The sequence below is a fragment of the Agelaius tricolor genome, unplaced genomic scaffold, assembly GCF_023055355.1.
Source record: "Agelaius tricolor isolate 1412-34295 unplaced genomic scaffold, bAgeTri1.0.p SCAF_23, whole genome shotgun sequence".
In the NCBI taxonomy this organism is placed as follows: Eukaryota; Metazoa; Chordata; class Aves; order Passeriformes; family Icteridae; genus Agelaius; species Agelaius tricolor.
Window position 1 is genome coordinate 5,387,298 of NW_027269283.1, and position 19,574 is coordinate 5,406,871.

Sequence of the window (19,574 nt, forward strand, 5' to 3'; positions counted from 1 at the left end):
ATCCAAAAACATAGGATGGTAACAGCTTGGGAAATGATGAACTTGGCCTTGATTATTCAGCTTACAGTGCAATTGGCAAAGAATATGCTAAAATGTTATGGAAGCTTCACTGAATAATTGATTCAGTTTACCTAATGATTTTGAAAATGTCTAGAAGGCAATGGAAGAGCTAGTGTAAAATTACATATAAAAATCTGTATCAAGAAACATCATACCTGCAGAGTCAAGCATTTGAAAGTTAGGAAACATCAGATTCATGATGCTGTGCTGTTCTGGTACTGCTTTTGCTGTATCTCATCTCCAAGCACTGTGTGAGGTAATGCTGTGGTGGAAAACACAGAATTCAGCCATTTGATGAGAGACTGGGATGATGTTTGTGGACAAGTTCAGCCTGACCCTGCTTGAGTCAGCACAGGCTGTGCAGCTCAGGAGTTTCTCAATTGCTCTGCTGGCAGTGGATAACTCTCTTGCATGGGCCTTTTCATTTGCAGTTTGGATGCCCCTTCTGTTTATATTGGCAGGGTTTAAACACTGACATTTCTGCACTGCAGCACTGTGACCTCCAGAACTGTGAGAATACCTGCACTGTCTGAAGAGCAGCTCCACTAAGTTAGCACGGATAAAAAGAGGAGGATGAAAATTTGACTTAGAAAGTCTGTAACTGGCAGATTTATTGATGCTTACAAGTCATTACCAGGACAAGGATCACTCTGCTTGACAACTCTGCTGTCAAGTTTCTTCTATTTTTCTCTGTTGTGGCTCTTCTTATGGAGCCTCTGCAGTACTGAAGTGCAGGGAGGCTGGAAAAGCCTCAAGAATCAGTTGAGACTTAGAGGGATGCTAAGTAATGGGTCAGAGTGGAGATGTCCAGCTCCCTCTTTTCCACTGGTATTTGGAGATTTACTTTGCTCAAGAGGAAGAGAATTGCTAAATAACAGCTGTGCTGACAGGGCAAGTTTTTATCCCCATGGCATGACAGTAGATGTGACAAGGCTACTTAGATTTGGATGGTCACCTGGGAACTGGAACTCCATGGCCACTAACTAGCCTAGGAGGAGGCAAATCCAGATTTCCTTTATCATGTGTTGTTATCCATCAGTGAAGGATTGGGTCCAGGATGAAACTGCAGCTGGGGGAATCTTTATTCTTTGGTGTCCATGGAGTCACCCAAATAAAGTCAGTTTTGCTGGTTGTTTTTTTCAACAAAAAAGAGTCTACATCCTTGCTGTAAGGATGCTCCCTTTTTAGCCCAAAACATTTCCTTGTGAGTTGTTTTTGAAGACAGACCAGTGTGATTTCCTTCTATAGCTGTAGCATTGTTAGAAGTGGTTAAAAACACTTTCTCAGAGTACAGTAAAATCTATCTGCTTTCCCATGGTTCAGATCCTGAGAGTAACTGTAAACCATCCCAGCACTTTCAACACCATTGTTGATCAGGATTGAGCTATACAAATGACCAAGCTCAAAAGGATGGTAAAAGCCAGGCTCTTAAAGCTGCTTTGGTCATCACTTATTTAAGCTCTTTGAGGCTCTGTGGGTTGAGTGCTCCCAGGAGCAGGGGAAGAGCTTTGACTCAGAAAAGCTGAACTGTGAAATGTGCTTTATATCACCATGCAGAGTGCCCTCAAACACCTGGCCAGGCTGACAGGACTGCATGGGATTGTGGTGAGAGAAATATGGACTTATTTAGAATGGGTTTTGTATCTGAAATATCTGCAGGAGGTGTTCAAATGCTTTTGGGAGCAATGTCCTTTACCAGACACTGCTGATGTCAAGTGGTGTAACACTGTAGAATAATACTTTTCATCCAGGTTAATGCAGTGTGCTCTTCCCTGCACTGTCTGAGCCCTTCCAGACAGAAATACAAGACTTTTTGGGGAAGGGTTCATTACACCTAATGGCAAACAGTTGAGCAGTCTGCTGCAAAAGTACATATGGGTTGAGTTTTTGTTCTCCTTTAACAGGTTGGATAGTCTTGAAGTGCCTCCACAGCTGACAACCATGCAAGGTTTTATGAGTCTTCTTGCCCAGTAAATGCAGGCAGATGTTGTAGGATTTGGAACCTTACAAGGCACTAGAGTATAGCTGGTGGGAGGTCATTTTGATGAGTGCTTAACCTCTCACTAAAAGTGTAGCAGCTTGGAGAAGGCAGTATTTACTGCAGGAAACATTAGCTTGTCACAGAGCTAAAGCACTGCAAAGAACCTCTCTGAATTACCATGGAAGTCTTGAGGCAGATGTTGTTCATAGCCCAGGGTAAAGCACACAGTGCAGGGAGGAGGACTGGGGCTTTGCCTTCATCACCCACAGCCAGCAGTGCTTCCTGCAGGAGAGCAGCCTGATGATGTCAGAGTGCACAGGCCATTGTGTGCAGGCTTGTAAAACACCAGCAATTCAGCTGACCCCTGCAGACATTTATTTTATTAGTCCTAAATGGCCCTAAATCCTTTGAGAGAACTCTCTGTGGAACCATTGTGTGTTTCATCTAAGAGTTAGAGGAAATACTTAAGTCTGAGCTTCCTCATTCTGTTTTTTGGGAATTAAATCATGACACAAACATACTCAGAAATGCCCATGGTAGCCACCCTCCGTGTTGCATCTTTTCAGTGTTCTTGGGCTCATAGTTGGCTGCCCAGAGAGCCATGATAAACACTGAAGCTGTCCAGCTGTATTGAACCTGGCCATCTCCTCTGACTGTTGGGTATTCCATTGAATGCTGGAAGTGCAAACCATCTGTTCTTCTAAATACAGCAGCTTATTCTCTTTTGCACAGTACAGGAGGCTTGGAGAGCACCTCCCTGTTGGCAGGGCCCCTCTGACCTGTGAAAGACAAGGACACAAGCCTGATTTTCAAAGCTTGCTGTGGTTTTGATCTGAGCTACACCACACGCCTGTCCTGTCTTCATAATCACCACTCCCTAGGAGACCACTATTCCTGTATTATTCATGAGCTGAAAAAAAAATTTTTTTTTTTCTTAACAATGAAAAAAAATGGTTTAGTTCTGAATACACTGAAAATAACCATAAATATTCCTTTCTTTTCTTTCCTTACTCATACCTGGCAAGGAGGGGAAGAAATGTAGCCTATACTGCAGTGACTGAAAGACAGATGTAGAGGGTGAGAAGCTGGTATGAAAGTTTTTGCTGGCCAGATCACGCACCATTGAAATGATCATTGACCATGGCATAGGCTTTTTGGGAATGCTCGAATTAAAACGTGAATGAGGGGAAAACAGCAAATGAAATCCATCTGTTTGAGAGCAGGAATAGAACATTAATCAGCTCACAAAGAGTTTTTCTGTACATGTTGCCCTTGGACGCTCCCATAGAGAAGGGCCGCATCTACTTATCAAGGAAAAATCGTGGCACTGGCTCTGCCTGGCATGTGGACTCCTTTCATGCAGTGTCTGTCCAGGAGAGTGTGTTTGTGATAGGAATACTTCACAGGAACACTTACAGTGCCACACATCTGAAGAGCTGTTCTGCTTCAGAGTTCAGATTGTTTTATTATGAGCTAAATGTTCTTTAAGCTACCTGTGAATGAGGGCATTGTGACATTTAGCAACTGGCTTGATTGAACACAGATGTGAGCCATATTCCATATGGAGAAGATCCAAAGGGGGAGATCCTAGGCTTGTTTCTGATTTGCAGGGAGTTTGGATGCAATTACTTGGCATTGAGCTACCAAGAGAGATGGAAACAAACTGCTTGCTCCCACCTCTACAGTATTGCAAATGTAAAACCAGCCTCAGTTTGAGAGTGTGTGCTGTCTTCAGAGGTCCATGGAAAAAAAAAAATATATGTGAAAGTAAAAGTCCTGTAGAAATAGGCAGAAATGAGAGGGGGCCAGGCATTCATGTACTTTGCTTACCAAGGGGCTTCCTAGAAGTGCCCCTTTCCACACAGCACCACTTTCAAACTTCATTCCAGTCTTCCTCTGAATATTTCAAGAAGTGCTATTACTTGGGAAAGTGTTTGAGGGGAAAAAATGGTTACATGGGAAATAGGGCTAATTTGCAATATCTGTTGATAATTTTCCAGTTTCTTGAGTGTAAAGTTTACTGATGCAAAACTGAAATTGCACCTGGCAGAATTCATTTTGTTGTGGAAGTGTTTATTTCCTACCAACAACCTACTGAGGAAAAGCAAACATTTGGGGCTGGTTCTGGTATGTTTTCTGAACTGCTGAACTCTACAAGGCTGCTCACAGAAATTGTGACCTGCAGGCCTCATTCTCTGTTTATGGAGAGAGAGGGTTTATCTCTGTCTCCATTGCCTGTGGCACTTGTTTGTTTTCCTGCCATTTGAGCTGAGGGTGCATCATTGAAAACGTGGTCTCTCGAGCCTGCCCTGTGAAGTGGAACAGGGTCTGAGCTATAATAGTTCCCAAGACAAATATTGCTGAATCTGAATCTTTAAGAACTTTCTTTTCCATGCGGATAATTGATTTTTTTTCTTCTCCCTTCTTTTCATCCTTGTTCAGCTGGGAAGAAATTCCCAGTGTTTACTGACTTTGGTTGTCCCCAGCGTCCTTATCTGTAATTATTCTGCTGTAACACCGAGCTGCCAAGACATCCTGAGCTTAGCAGCTCTCAAGGTGTGCTGTGGGGAGGGTGTTCAGATCTCTGAATGCACTGCTGGAGGGCAAGGAAAAGGATTGTGTTTGATCTCAGTTGGACAAACAGTGCTGAGATGGTAGTCCTCCTTGGTCAGGATACAATGACAGGAACCAGAAGAAGAGACAAACCTGAGTTGCCAGGTTGAACTTTGGTTTATAGGGAATAGAAGTCTTCAGCACTTTCACAAGTATTTAAGTATGTGGGCAAAAAAATCTGTCCCTCCTTTGGAAAATCCCCTGTGCAGAGGGAGCCAGCCTGCAGTGGCCTCCAGGAACACCTGAACTTGGATAGCTCAGCCAAAGTGGCAAAAATGTAATTTACAAAACCCCAGTGTAAAATCCACCCCATTGGGTCCAGTCCCTGTGCACTGTGGGGAGCTGTGGAGCCCTTCCCCATCCTCTCATCCCCACATTCCTGCCCTCCTCTCCCTGCTCACTTCCCTGTGTGTGCAGGGGCACACTCGCTCCTCACAGCTGGTGCAAAGTTCTGAGTCAGTTCTGAGTAAGTTCTTTAATCCAGCTGTGTGAATCCTTCCTTTCCTCACTCTCTCTGACTGTTTGGAAACCAGGAAGCTGCAGTATCATGTGCAGGTAGCACAGCAATAAACATGTTCTCATCACAATTTACACATAAAGCGTGAGTCCCTCGAGGTAACTCATCCCCCTCCTGACAGCTTTAATAAAGGATGATGGATTGTTTCTAAATGACAGTTTAGGAAAATCAAAAATTCCCCCCTGTATTGTTTCAAGCTCTGGTGTACAAGAGCTGTTTTGTCTTCTGTGGAAGTTGTTTTTGCCTGTAAGCACTGGGGCTCTATTACTCTCCTTCTGAATGGTGAGAAATGCTGCTGCCACAGGAATATTTTCCTGCTGCTGCACACCTGGGACCTTTGGCAAACCTGTCACGGGTGGGAAGTGGGGAGATGCCAGGAGCTGGATGTGTTGCTGTCTCTGGGCAGATTCCCCATGTGGGTTGTTGGAAGGGATTGGACACTGATGCACCCAGAGCTGCCTCCAAGGCAGGAATGCCAGGAGAAGGATCCCCAGTCCCACCTGCACTGGCTCAGCTCCCAGCCAGCACATTCTGGGCCCTGGAGAGACACAGGCTCCAGGTACCTGGCAGTCACCTGCACTCTGTTTTCTTCCTCTCTGCTATTTTCTTTTTAAAGACCACATGTGGCAACGAATTAGTTCAGGAGGGCAGAGTCCTCTCTCTCGTTTCTTTTTGGCTTGAGATTTATTTCTCAGTGCATGTGCTTTGTAGCTGCACTTGGCAGAGTGGAGTTTGTTCAGCTGTCCATTCCCCAGCTAATCTGGTGTCCTAAAATAAAAACAAGCAAATGGAACCTCGGAGGATGGTTGCCACATGAAGACGTGCAGAGTGTCATGGTTAAAACAGCTCTGCCCAAAGTCATTCACATGGTGAGAAGCCAGATGAGGAAAAAAGGCCAAAGGTCTGGTTAGGTACAGATTAGGTCAGTCTGATGGTCCATTGAGGTGACACAGTGAAGCCAAAATGAGCCAGGCAGCACCAAAATCACACCTCTTTGACACACCATGTGAAATGGAAAATGCTGAAATCAAAACCAGCGTAGAGTGAGGTTAAATCAAGGCTAGAACTTGAGAGGAGAGGAGAGCTTATGGCTCTGCTACCTCTGCCTGATGGGAGGCAAAGACAGACCATTTCTTTACTTCTCCAAACAAAGTCTTTGTGGTGGTGCTTCCTGCAGCTGAGGGAGCCTGGCTGAACATCAGCTGCTCTGCCTGGGACAGAATCATGTCCATCCTTCCCTTCCTGATATCCCAGGGTGAAGAAATATCTTTGCTGTCCCAGAAATCTCAGCAATATTGCAATATTGCTCTCACACATTGGGAATCTCCCAACACCAGGGAACAGATTCTTCTTCTGAAAACTCCTGGGTACCTGATCAATTAGGACAGATACCCATGCATGAAACAGCACATGTGGGAGGATGTCTGTGTGATCTGAGGGGTTTTCCTACAGGAGGAGAAGATAAAAAATACTATTCCATTACTTATTGTAAAAAGAAGTAACTGAATTTTAAATCTGGGCTGAATCCTTGTGTTCCAGCTGTGTTTCCCAGCCAATAATCAATATTTTAGTGCATGTAATGAATGCCTTTCAGTCAGTAAACCCAAAGTTTTTACAGCCTCAGATTTGTGCCGTACTTTTTTGCAGTGAGCTGGTACTTTACTTCCTGTTGGAAATGACTTGAATTAACATACCCTGTTCCTTTGATTGCTGGTGTGTCTTATGACTGTTACACTCTTTCCCTCAGGCACAACAGGGATTTACCAGGGAGCCAACGGCCTGACAAATTCTGCAGGATTCAGTGCTGTGCATCAGGTATGGTTCAGCACCTACTGCTGGCAACCCTGTCACTTACTTTGAACCACTTGCAAGGTTTATAGATCAGAGAGATTATTTTAGTGTTCTCATATATTTAAGGAAGGTATTGCTTTGTGTTTTGCTGAACACCATTGTGTTCTACTCCTTGGGCCTGTCTGTTTGCTGGATTTCAGGGTACCCTGGTTAATTTTCAGATGTGTCTCAGTGCACACACACAGAGTGCAGTCCTTGCCAGGAGCAGGGTGCCCTGGCAGTCTCTGGCTGAGTTGCCTCATTCTTCTGCCATCTCACAGCTTTCAGCTATGTTGTGCATCCTCTCCTGAGGGGATGGCTCCCAGAGTCCTGTCATCTCTGTGCTGGCTCTGTGCAGTGAGTGTGGACAATCTGAGAGAGGCCTTGGCAGCCCCTGGTGGATGTTGAGCCATCTGAGCTGTCTGTGCACTTTCCTCTTTGAGGGCACACCTGTCCATAGCCTCCATGCCTCAGATACCTTGGTGAATGTGTGTGTATAAATAAAACACAAGACAGATGTTTTCCAGTAGCAAATGGTTCTTCTTGTTTGGAGCAAACAAATGAGTACACTGTCCCAGAAAATGTGTTTTGGTTGGCCAGTAATTTCAGTTCCTTGTTTGGAGGGTGATTGTTGACTTTATTTTTAATGGCAACAGTGGGCAATTTCTTTGTTGCTGCAGTTTGGGCTTAAAACATCAGCATTACTGACAGAAGGGGATTTGAATGAAGTATGGAGGTTGCCTAAACAGGGGGAAAAGCTGGGCTTTTTAAATTATTTTGTAATCTTCTGTAGCAGAAAACAATGAAATTATCTCATTTCTTTTTCAGTCTAATTGTTCTTATGACAATTTGAGTCTTTGTTCTTGAGAGCTCCCTGGTGACTGAAAGTTAATGAAATAGCTGTCACAGACAAAGATGTAAGCTGTTAAGGAGGAAAGTGCTTTTAGTTAAGTTTCTAAAGACTATTTATTAATTAATTTTATTTAATACCAGAGGCTAATTATAATTTCTGAGGGAATAAAAGCCTTCTGCTCAAAGACAATGCCCAGAGCTTGAACACAGTTCTCTGTCTGGAAAAGCAAATTCAGTAGACAAGGACAGGAGTTGCAATTAAAACAAAAAGAAACAAATTAAACCTTTTGTGCTTTGATTGTTCAGAGATGCATTTTGTAATGTTTTCTAGTGTCCTGCTTTTCACAATGCACCCACCAAACATTTAAGGATAATGCTATAGGGTTTCTTTGGGTGCCTTAAAATCAAGGCAAAGAGTTTTGTGATACCTCAGCTCCCCAAGGTCACTTGCACATCATGTATTTAGTTCATTTTTTCTGTAGGTAGGCAAGATCACTCAGGCATTTATTTATTTATTGCTGAGATAATTGGGCAGACTGTTGTGAGCATTGCTGCAAAAAAAATTGCTACTTTCTTTTCATATTTTTAGCCTAAGAGCTGATCAGAAGATGTTGCTGATGATGGGAAAATGCAGCCTGTTTTACTCCTTCCCTCACCCAGTTATTCATTCTGTTCTTGCAATTTCTTAGGTGTTTTGTTGTTTGCAAAGATTACGTGTCCCATCATGGCCCCTTTCAGAAAGCCGCCCTACTTCACTCTTACATTAAATTGTTAAACTCTGTAATATAAAATGTGTCAGCACTGATAACTAAAATCCTATCAAAAAACCCAGAACTTGCCAGATTTCTGACCTCTTGCTGGTTAGTCTATCATAATGAAATAGGAGTATATTTGTGAGAAGCAGAAATGTGATTTCCTAAGTGAATGCAATGCAGTTCTTCAGTGAAATGTCCCCGAGCCGTGACTTGCTGCGTGCACAAGTAACACAGCTTTTGTGGTGGCTTGCTTGTTTGTAAGATAAAACCAGATACATGCCAGTTCGCTGTTTCTCTTTCTCCCTCCAAGGAATATTCCTCGTATCCCAGCTTCCCTCAGAGCCAGTACTCTCAGTATTACAGCTCGTCCTACAACTCCCCGTACGTGTCTGCCAACAGCATCAGCCCCTCGGCCATCCCCACCTCCACCTACTCCCTGCAGGAGGCTTCCCACAACATCACCAGCCAGAGCACAGAATCTCTCTCTGGTAGGTGCCTCTCTTGTGCTCCTGGCAGCCTCAGCCATCTGGAGATGTAAATGCTGTCCTCTCGTTGTTGGAGTTTTTTAAATGCGTATTTTAAATGTATTTTTTAAATGCTCGGATTTTCTAGCACTGAACAGTCCTTACACAGGGGTTTGGGAAGAGATTGGAATGTCCAAGCTCTCTAAAACCATCCTGTGTTGGTTTTGTGAGTATTTGAGGTTTGATCTCCTCTAAGGTAGTACAGAATGACAATGCCATACCAACCCCAGAGCAGCACCGAGGGCTGCCGTGGATGGCCATGAATTCAAAACAAGCAGCCATACTTTGAAAAATTCAGTTTCCTCAGTGTCTGATGACTTTTTAGCCCATATCTTTGTCAAGGATTATATTCACCTCTTACAGCAACACTTAATATCGTGCATTCATAAACAACATCAAGAGAAAGTCCCTCTTTAAAAAATCTGCACAAACTGTGTCTGATATGAAAGTTTGAGATGAATCCCACGCCAAAAAAAAGCTTCAAAATTTGTGTCCCCTCTTTGAATGCCTAATTTTTAAAGTTTCAAAGCTTAAGTAGTTTATGGAATTATTGGTGGATTATGATCCCCAAGTGTCCTGTTCAAGAGCAATCTTCAGATATCACTTCCCTGCTAGTTTTCATTGGCGTGCAATAACATTTATATAAAACACCACACAATTGATGGATGATCACAGTACACACCCACTGAAGGTCTGCTGACTTACAGAACAAATCTGAACATCTGTGGTTGATCTAAAAGAAAAATAAACTAGCATTGTTATTTAAAAAGAAGTGATCACAGACTGCTCTAAAAGCAGTTGGAGGATTTTCCGTTCCTTAGATCTTATCTCAGCCTTTTTGAGAAAGGATAATTTCTAAAAGGCTTCCTAGGCACAATCCCAGCTTCTCTGAAGAAGAGTATGGTTATTCTAGGAAGTTGCAGAGGCCACAACTTAGCAAGGTGTAAAGAAAAATATGTTTGAAAAGGATTTGTAATGTAAGGTGAGTGAAACCCAGACAGATCTGTGAAACTCAAGCCAATCAAAACAGATACTTTATACATGGGAAGTTTGCTTTTAACTGTGTCTTCTCAGTTATTTCTAAAATACCATCCTCTGAGAAATGGGGTAAGGCTCAACAGGTTAGTGCTGTATTTTTAAATAAAAGTTGATGTTGAAGTATATTTTCAATCATTCTCATTCATTAATTTTAAAAAAGAAAACAAAACCAAAAAGATTTGAAAAAAAAATTTCAAAAGTCTGTAATTGGACTTTCAGAAGTCTGTAAATTTCAGAAGTCAAGTAATTGGTCTTGGGTTCTTTCTAAATTCTGTCTTTGAAAAGAATGGGGGGGAGTAAAATTCCAAAAGTTTTTTCTTTCCAGTGAAAATTTTGGTAAGGTTTTTTGAAGCGATGTGTTCTTTCTGAGATGTTATATATGCGGTTTTGGTGATTCTTGAAATTGTTTTAACAAATCTTAGGAATTAAAACTTATTTCTTTTACACTGTTAGCTATTGGTGTGAAAAGAGTAAGATTTTCTCACTGTGTTCTCACAGTGTTTCTGTTGCTTTTCCATTAAAGGTTTCGTGCTCTAATTACAGTGACAAAATTTAGGCTTACAATGGAATTTCTTTCTCCTAACAGGGGAATATTCAACAACACCAGCAAAAGATGTAGAGACAGACAGACATCACAGAGGGTCAGATGGCAAGGTACGAGCCCGGTCAAAAAGAAGCAACGATCCTTCCCCTACTGCTGACAGTGAGATTGAGGTAATAACTTTAATTTATATTCCTTTGGTACATCCAGCAAGGATGAACAGTTGCCTCTGTTAGCAAATCTGAGAGACAGAACAGAATTAGTAATACAACTGGAACCTGCAGGCACGAGTAGTCAAAACAATTGCTCAATTTCTGTGTTATCAACATCTCAAACTATTCTTCATAAGTACCCTTTTTTTTCCTTTGGGCTTTTTGTAAGTCTGATGTTGTGTTTCCCTGACTTGATGGGCAACAGGGGATTTCTGTGGTTGTTAGGAGAGCAGGCTCTTGGGATGGCAGTTCCAAAATTCCTGATGTTTCATTTTGTCTGCTTTCACAAAACATCCAGTCAGTGCTCCAAATGGCTTGAGATCTTAAAAATCTCTAGTCCAACAGGACATATTTCCTGACTGAACCTGTTCTTGCAGTTGCCTAATATGTAACTATATTTCTTTTTTCCACCCCATCTGTCATCACAGCGTGTGTTTGTATGGGATTTGGATGAGACGATAATTATTTTTCACTCCTTACTCACGGGAACCTTTGCATCCAGATATGGGAAGGTAAAATTTAATTTTTTTAGCATTACTGCTTGTCCAGCCAAATTGTGTTGGGAACTGTGGGGGCAGCTAATGAGCCAGCTATTCAAACAGATGCTCCCTGTTTTATTCAGACATATTTGTATAAACGTGTCCTGTGGTATTTCCTCCGAACATGTGAAAATTTAATTTACCTCCCTTTCATGTTGCAAGTAGCCCCTTGTTTTTCCAAAGCTTGTGTTGTTCAGCTGCCACTTGCTGGGATGTTCTTCCAGTGTCTGTCATCTGCAAGAGAGAGCATCCAGCAGCCAGGCTACATTAACTCCAGCCTGAATAAACTGACACTTTTTTTGTTAGACCAGTGTTTTCTTACAAATCTCAGACAATTTTTTAAGAGAGATTTTGTGTTCCTCTGTCTGGGTTGCCGTGAAGAACTGGCTGTGCTTCCCACATTGCTGCTGAAGCTCACGTGTCTAAGGGGGCTTCAGAAACATGTTTAGCTGACCATACTTTAGATACTCTCTTTGAAACACAGGCAATTCCATTTTTTCAGATAACTGTGGCTGAGCAGCCTGAACTTGGCTGCTAAGGAGAAAACACTGGTTCAGATTTAGTACCATGTGCTTCAATTTCTTCCTAAGGCAGCTTTTTGTGATAAACACCTAAGTCACTTTGAATTACAGAATGTCAAGCACTTTTAAATGGGTAGGAAAAAAGACAATATCATTACCTAATTAAAGGTGGATGACATAGTTGGCAGCTGTTTCCACACATGGCTTTGAGCACTCAGCTTCATCAGGAGACTGGAAAATAACCCAGCTTCTCTCCAGAAAGCAGAAATATGATTTGACATCATTTCATGGCTTTACCAGCTGTACTTTTTTATGATGGTTATAACAAGCTGAACGTGTAATTAGTAAGATAGATTTATTGTTCACTGTTAGATGTGCACAGTTGTAAAGGATATAAAATGGTGTTTGTGGTGTGGAAGTCTACTGCAGCACTTGGAATGCTGCTAAGACTTCTAGCAGCACCCTCTGAAAACCAAGCATGTGTTTCCAGGCAGGGATTTACCCAGGGCCACGCTGTACAAGGTAATTGAAGTGGTGACTTTTCCCAGAGAACATAATGAACGAGGTGTGCGTGTGGAAGCTCAGACCTGCTGCCTACAAACACCAGAAAGAATTAGGCAGGATCAGGAAACAAACTCGGGGTGTGCAGATCTGCTCTGTGGTCGAGCTCAGCCATGGGCAGGGGCTGCTGAGTTCATGGGGAGAATTCCCTTCATGGGCTGGCTTTGTCTAGCACAGCACCCCTGAGGCAGATGCCTTCACCTGCTGCCTCCTGCACAAGTTTAGAGGGTGTAGAGTTGGAATCTGCTGTGTGGGGGCTTCTGTTGGCTGTTTCCTTTATACTAATTTAGAGAATTATGTATTTGGAGAATTATTTTGGAAGAATCAATCACCTTCTCTATTGAGTTATGACAGGTTCCTTGAGCAACTTCTCTAGAAGGACTTTTTGCTTTGCAGTTCTTCATTTGTTTCATCAGTATTAAATTCCTCGGGACTCTCCTGTAAGGGAAATGGTTTATAATGCTTATAAAACTATTATAGGCTGGTGGCTTGATCCAAAGACAACCAGAGGCTTTGGTGGGCTTTGGAACAGACTTTAAACCAAGAGGGAAATACAGAACACTCAGACAGGCTGTCCTGGGAACTGTTAAATGGTAGCACAATTCAAAACTATCCAGTACAAGTGAAGCAGCCAGAGGTTAATAGTTCCAGAATCTCTTACTTCAGTAGTGTAGGAAGTGTTAATCTCCAAGTAAATTAAGTATCAAACCCAAAATTCTCCATGAAAGAATTCACATGCCTGTAATTAGACATGCATATGCTTATAATTAAATCTCTCACATGGAGATCTTGGTGCTCTCTGTCCTTCTCCAGAAGAGGTGTGAGTTTATGTGATCCTGACCATCCCCTGGCCAACATTTATCTCCCAGTATCATCCTGTCTGTGGCACTGGTGGAGCTGCAGGTGCTCAAAGAATTAGTCTGTAAAGTTGTTAAAGCTGAAGAATAACACCTCTTTCTGGGGTCATTTTTCTTGAAAGATGGGAGGAGGAACACCAACCACAGCTTCAGAGATTTGGGGCTAAATTCCTGTGTTCTTTAGCTACTTAATCACAAATGGTTGTGTCTGTTGCCCCTTCCTTGGTGATGGCAGCAACAGGCAGCTGTCCAAAAAATGAGAAAAAAAGAGGAGAAAGAACTCACAAAAAGTCATGTTATTAATGGTTAATGCTTCAATGCATATTTTCTGATCTGACTTCATGGGAAAATTCTCTTTGTTTTCTCTGTGGCTCTTAACATACATATGGCCTCCTCAGGGCATTGAGAGTTACTCTGAGGTGTTTAGAAAATACTTTGCCCACAGCACCAATTGCAGTTAAAATCCAAAATGTACTGAAAGTTGAAGCATGAATCAATAGCCCAGCCTAGGCTGCTCCTTTTTGTCCTCTCTTCCCAAACCCTCTGCTGTAGCCCATGGATTGCAGAGTCATCAGAAATTCGGCCTTAATTTCTTTGCCATAGGGTGACAAGAGAAGACAACTCCCCAAAAGTTCCAGGGGCAGGTAACCCTGGGTATTATGTTCAGGAGGGTTTATAAAACCTGTTCTGCAGCTTTCTGATCACTCTATGGCTGCAGAATATTTACCCTGTGCCTACAGCCCTCGGCAGATGTCGACCCTTGTGGCTTTTAGTGGTGTCCACGGAGCCTTTTTAACCCTTAGGTGTGTGTGATGGAGCTCCTGCTCCACAGGGAGATGGCTGCAGCCTTGGCCAGGTCAGCAAAGGTTTGTCCCAGATCATTGACTGAACATAGTGGGGGAAAATGGCTCAAAATCCATAACAGTGCTGCTGGGCTTTCACAGGAGTTGGGTAAAAGTCAAGGGGCTTGTTTGACATAGAAAGACTCTTTTGGTGGTAGTAATTCAGAAACAATATGAGGAGATTGCATGCAGTCCTGTGCCAAAAATAATCATGACTCTATTCCTCTTTCCCCAACTGGGATATTGGCAAGTTTGTTCCATAACCTGTGCTGTCTAAGCCTTAAAATTTCTCAGACTGAAAGAGTTGCAGAAATTTGTGTTCAAGTATTGTACTGCAGTTTCATTCTCATGCTTTTTGAAGGACTGGTATCAAGGAAAAAAGGGAGCAGTGGGGGTGTTGTTTTCCTAATTTGAGGGAGTTCTGTGAAGCCAATACCTTTTCTTAGTATTTTGTATTGTTCCAAGAATGTGTATTCTTGTTCTGTGTTGCATCCCCACTTCTTGGGATTGAAGTGTCCAAGTGACTTGTGAGTAAAGTGAAAACTGGAGTTAAAATTCATTTTTATATCCAAGATACTCCAAAATCCTGGAATCAAATGACAAGGATTTTATTTTAACCTGGGCTTAGAGATTTGAACACATAGGACAGTCTAAGTTCTTGAATTGTGTTGGATCTTTATCAGCACTTTGACAGTGCCTGCTGATACCTGGGAGTTCAGATCTATAAAACTCCCTGCAAGAGCCATGTAACCTCTGAGACTGTTCAGCATTCGGAATTACCTCAAACTAAGAAAAGAACACACTGCAAAAACGTGTAAAGCACGTTATGTCCTGGTTTAAAATCACGCAGAGCCGTGCTCTGGGTGCGGGTTAAGCTGCAGCTGCCCTGTGTGAGCCTGCCCCGGGAGCTGGGGCTGTGTGCTTGCTTCATGTGCAGCAGCCCCTGTGCACTCACTGAGGGCTTGCAGCGTGCCTCAGAGGTGCTTGTGTGAAGCAGGGGCTGCTTTTCTGTCACAGCCACGTTTTTTTAATGCTTTTGTGTTTCAGAAGTGGCAGCATGAGCTTTACTGAAGCCGCGAGCAGACAGGAGATGCCCTCAGCTTTCCAGCCTGTGCAAACATGGGCTGGGCCTCTCTGATGAGAGACTTGCAGTCACCCAGGAGAGGGTCCACCAATCATAGCAGGACCTTTTGGAGAGAGTAGGAAAAGTTTCTGCTTGGCCCAGTTGAGGACAGGTCATAAATATGATTTTCTAGCATTGGAACAAATGTTATAGCTGCTGTGTGCTGGCTGTGAACTGGACTGTCTTGTTCTCACCAGAAATGATGTTGTGGATCTAAGAAACCTTATTCCTCAAAAGTTTCACCGGCTGTTACATGTTCTTATGAAAAGTTTTCCTTTGAATGAATTATAATTTCCAATTAAAAAAAGAAAAAGTCATTGAAAAGTTCCTCCTTGGCTCTACGCAAGATCCTTGTAAAACACTAGGTTTGATTTTTTAATTTCTTTTTTTTTCCCCTTCCCTGGTTTCACTGAGTGCTTCAAGTAGCTTGTGCTTTTCCCTGCTTTGTTCTCTCACAGGACCCTAAAGGCAGGACCTGATTGAAACACCATGGGGATTTAATCAAATCTGCTGGTGATTCATGCTCCTAATGGCCGAGCCTGTCCTTTACTACTTTACAAACTGAGAAGGAATAAAACCCCATTTTATTGCTCGGCTGTTAAAAACTATTTGTAGAAGTTGCTAAGGTTCAAATCAAAAGGGGTCTCCCTTGAGAACTATTAGTTAATTCTGAGTGCCAGGGCATTGCTTTTTTCCCCTTCTCTCGCTTGAGATGTGGCCTTATATCATGACTGCTGCTCCAACATCTGAGAGTTTTCCATTCCTTTGACAAACATGAGCCAAAGTGCTTAAGGACATCTGTTTATTTTATTTCTTTAATGAGAAAACCTTCCAATTTCTTACTGGCTCAGCTGTGTTTATTTACATTTTGTTAGTCATATGTGTGGGGCACCTTGGGACGTTCAGAACCTGCAGAGGCCTCTGCTGAGGGCTGCTAGCAGGCATCCTGGGCAGAAAGGCAGAATAAGCCCTTCCTAAGGAAAACACAGCCCTTGGAACTCCATAAAATAGATTTTCAAAACAAATAGAGCCTAATTCACTCAGTAGATCATGGATTAAGTCAAGATGAATACAATTTGGAAAGGATTTTCTGAGGAAGTTGGAGATTTTTTTACCCACTGGAGGCTAAACCTTGTGTTTAATGCCTTTTTAAGTTAAATTAAAGAAGCATTCAATCACTGCAGGTAATAAAGAAGTCTGTTACTTTAGACATGCTGCTATATCAATTATTTAGCTCATTATTGGAGAGAAGGGAGTAAATAATTCCAGCCATTTGATTGTTTCAAACGTGTATTTCGGGAGCAGACATCTGTGTTTATCATCGCGGTGAGAAGCAGCAGCAGCAGCAGGAGCAGCAAAAGCAGATCCCAGCAGGCTGGAGGTGGGCACAGAGATGCTCTGAGCTCCTGGGGATGTAACCCCTTGTCCTGGAGCTTAGGGGAGCAGGAGGGGTTCTGAGCAAGCTGCACACGTGGCATTTGGGACTATTAAAGGATTATTTTTGACATAAAATAAATAGCAGAAACAATGCTGGGTTATTAAACAAGCTCGAGGAAGGGGAACCTGCTTTGGTTGAATTGGGACTGGAGTTTTAAGGGGAAAAAGTTTGAAAAACCAAGGGGACGTGACTTTTTTTAGGAAGCTGCATGTGCAAACTATGTCATTGTGCTGAGGATCACACTCCATGGTGTGTTTCCACCAAGCTTCCCAGAAGTTTTGTGTTTTTCACAGGGCAATCAGGGGCTTTCATATAGAAATACAGTGACTCTCCTGTGCTGAGGGGAAGGAAATTAAGATTGATTTGGTTTAAATTCCACTCCCTTTTCTGAAACGCATGCCACGTACAGTAAAAAGAAATTATTTGTAGGTTTTTGGTCATGAACCGTTTGTGTTACTAAATAGAAATAATTCCTATTTATCCTCAAGCATCAATGCTCAGCCTTTAACCTGTATTTAGGTACATATTCCATATTCTTGTACAGGACTGGAATCCACTTCAGGCTTGATGGGTTCAGACCCTGGATAAATTAGTGTGGGCCTTGCTGCCTGTCCCTAAGCACAGCTCCTTTCCAGAGGGGGGAGAGACTTTTCACCCTCTGTGTGACCCTAAATGTGAGATTTAGTGGCCTATGTGCCCGTTTGGTTATTGGAATAATTTCCAGCCATATGTGAAGAGACATGACAGTAAAAGGAGTTGTTCAGTAGACAGTAAGAATATTCAGAAGTGCCCCTAAAATCACAGGAAGGGTGAATATGAAAAGGTACCTGAAGAAAAGGGATTCAGTTACATTTGCTCCCCATCGTGGCCTTCCCACAAGGTCACACTGTGCTGTCTTATGACACTAGTCATTCAAATTCAGTAAATTGCCCAATAAACCTGGATGTATCAATCTTTTCATAAACAATGTCCTTATTTTAGTGGGAAAAAGTTTGGACCTTGAAAAACTGAGAGGTTCTGTTGGAAAAGGGATGGTCCTTTTCAAAAAAGCTTGAAGTGTAGTCCTTTAAGTAAATCACTTCTGAAAATGGCTTTTGGGTCCTCTTCTCACAAATGCTCTCACTGGGAAAGCTCTGAGAGGCTCAGTCTGCTGTAGCCTGTGTTATTAAAGAGATAAAATTGCAAGCTAAGCTACTTAGGTGTAGTTAGTAAAAGAGTGAAATGTGGGTTTTTTCCTGAAAAAGACATGAATTTACTTGAACTAGAACTCATGCACATGGTTAATTTCCCATTATTCTGGGAAAGTCTTGTTCATGTCTCAAATTTTGATCAAGGTATAAAATGTTACAGCGAAAGGATGATTATTCTCACAGACTTTTTTTGTTCAAACATGTGACCCTGGTATTTTTATCTTTGAATTTTTTTTAATTATTATTTTTTTAATGCTACAACCAAGCTGGTCGATTTTCCAGGCGTTTCCAAGTAATTAAACTCAATTAAAACTATTAAATTCTTTCTTTTGGTGACAACTTTGTTATTAACAGATAACCACAAGGAGGAGATTTAACTTGGAAGGCCCTTGATTGGATCCTAATCCGTCTCTCACCTCTGGCTGACACCTGTGGCAGATAAACCCTATAGAATAGGAGTCTGCTGAATACTCTTAATTAATACTTTCTTCCTTGTAGAAAAGTAATTATTTGCTCACGGCATAAATAGGTATTTGGCAGGGATTTAAAAGGACTGATTAGTTTTAAATGCTGGGGCTTTAGTTTGGTGGGGTTTTTAAGGGAGGTGATGGTGTCTGAATCCAGGATCCAGGCTCAGGATGACTTTGTCCTGACAATCCCAATGTCGAGTTAATTGTCACGTTGCTGAGGAGAGCAGAGTCAGACAAGAAGCAGATTTGTTATCTGTGTCAGAGGAGCCAGCTCTGCCCTGTGCTAATGGCCTGCAAGTCTGAACAGGGAACTGCAAGGCACAGCCCTGGAGAGGGCTTTGGAGCCAGGGCTGGGGTGGCTTGCACTTGAGAGATTGCCAGAGATAAATCTGCTTCCCTCTTCCTCCAGAGCCCCAGTGTGCAGGCAGGGAGAGCTGTGGACGTGCAGCTTGGATCAGCTGTTCACAAATCCGTGGCCTTTTAGTGCATATTCCAGGGCAAGTGGAAGCAGTGCATGAAAAATCAATCTCAGTGTTCCAGGACATCTGGGGGAAGGTGGTTTTAATGCAGAGCCCTTGGGAGGGTCCTTGGGGTGCAGTTTGTGTTAATTCAAGGGTGGTTTTAATGCAGAGCCCTTGGGAGGGTGCTGGGGGTGCAGTTTGTGTAATTCAAGGGTGGTTTTAATGCAGAGCCTTTGGGAGGGTCCTGGGGGTGCAGTTTGTGTAATTCAAGGGTGGTTTTAATGCAGAGCCCTTGGGAGGGTCCTGGGGGTGCAGTTTTGTATAATTTAATGCCCCAGGGCTGCTGTGGAGGTAGAGCCAGCACCTCTGGCAGTGTGAGAGCTTCTGTGCAGCTCCTGGAGAGGCTCTGAGGACCAGCACCGTGCGCATTGCAACATCCTGGCAGCAATTAAAGCTGATTTGGGTGTGCATGCCCATTCTGCATTCCCTTTGCTCTCATAAATACAGAGTAGTGGGAGTTCTGTGTGGTGTGAGCAGATCTGCCTTCCCACTGCTGTCATAGGGAAATATTTGCTTGTTCACCTCCAGTTTTCATGGAAATTGTCTTCAATACAAACTGAAGGCTGTTCAGCAAGGTCCTTTTGGCAAT

The 19,574-nt window shown here is 42.7% G+C and overlaps 1 protein-coding gene across 3 annotated transcripts in view; it reads left to right on the top strand.

Moving 5' to 3' along the window:
- Positions 1–19,574, top strand: part of EYA2 (EYA transcriptional coactivator and phosphatase 2) — an 87,900-nt gene that overhangs the window by 51,992 nt on the left and 16,334 nt on the right. For all 3 annotated transcript variants that reach the window (XM_071446885.1, XM_071446884.1, XM_071446886.1), the window contains exons 6-9: positions 6,919–6,986; positions 8,919–9,096; positions 10,757–10,884; positions 11,352–11,435. In XM_071446885.1, coding sequence (XP_071302986.1) covers positions 6,919–6,986; positions 8,919–9,096; positions 10,757–10,884; positions 11,352–11,435 — 458 coding nt within the window. The remainder of the gene's footprint in view (positions 1–6,918; positions 6,987–8,918; positions 9,097–10,756; positions 10,885–11,351; positions 11,436–19,574) is intronic.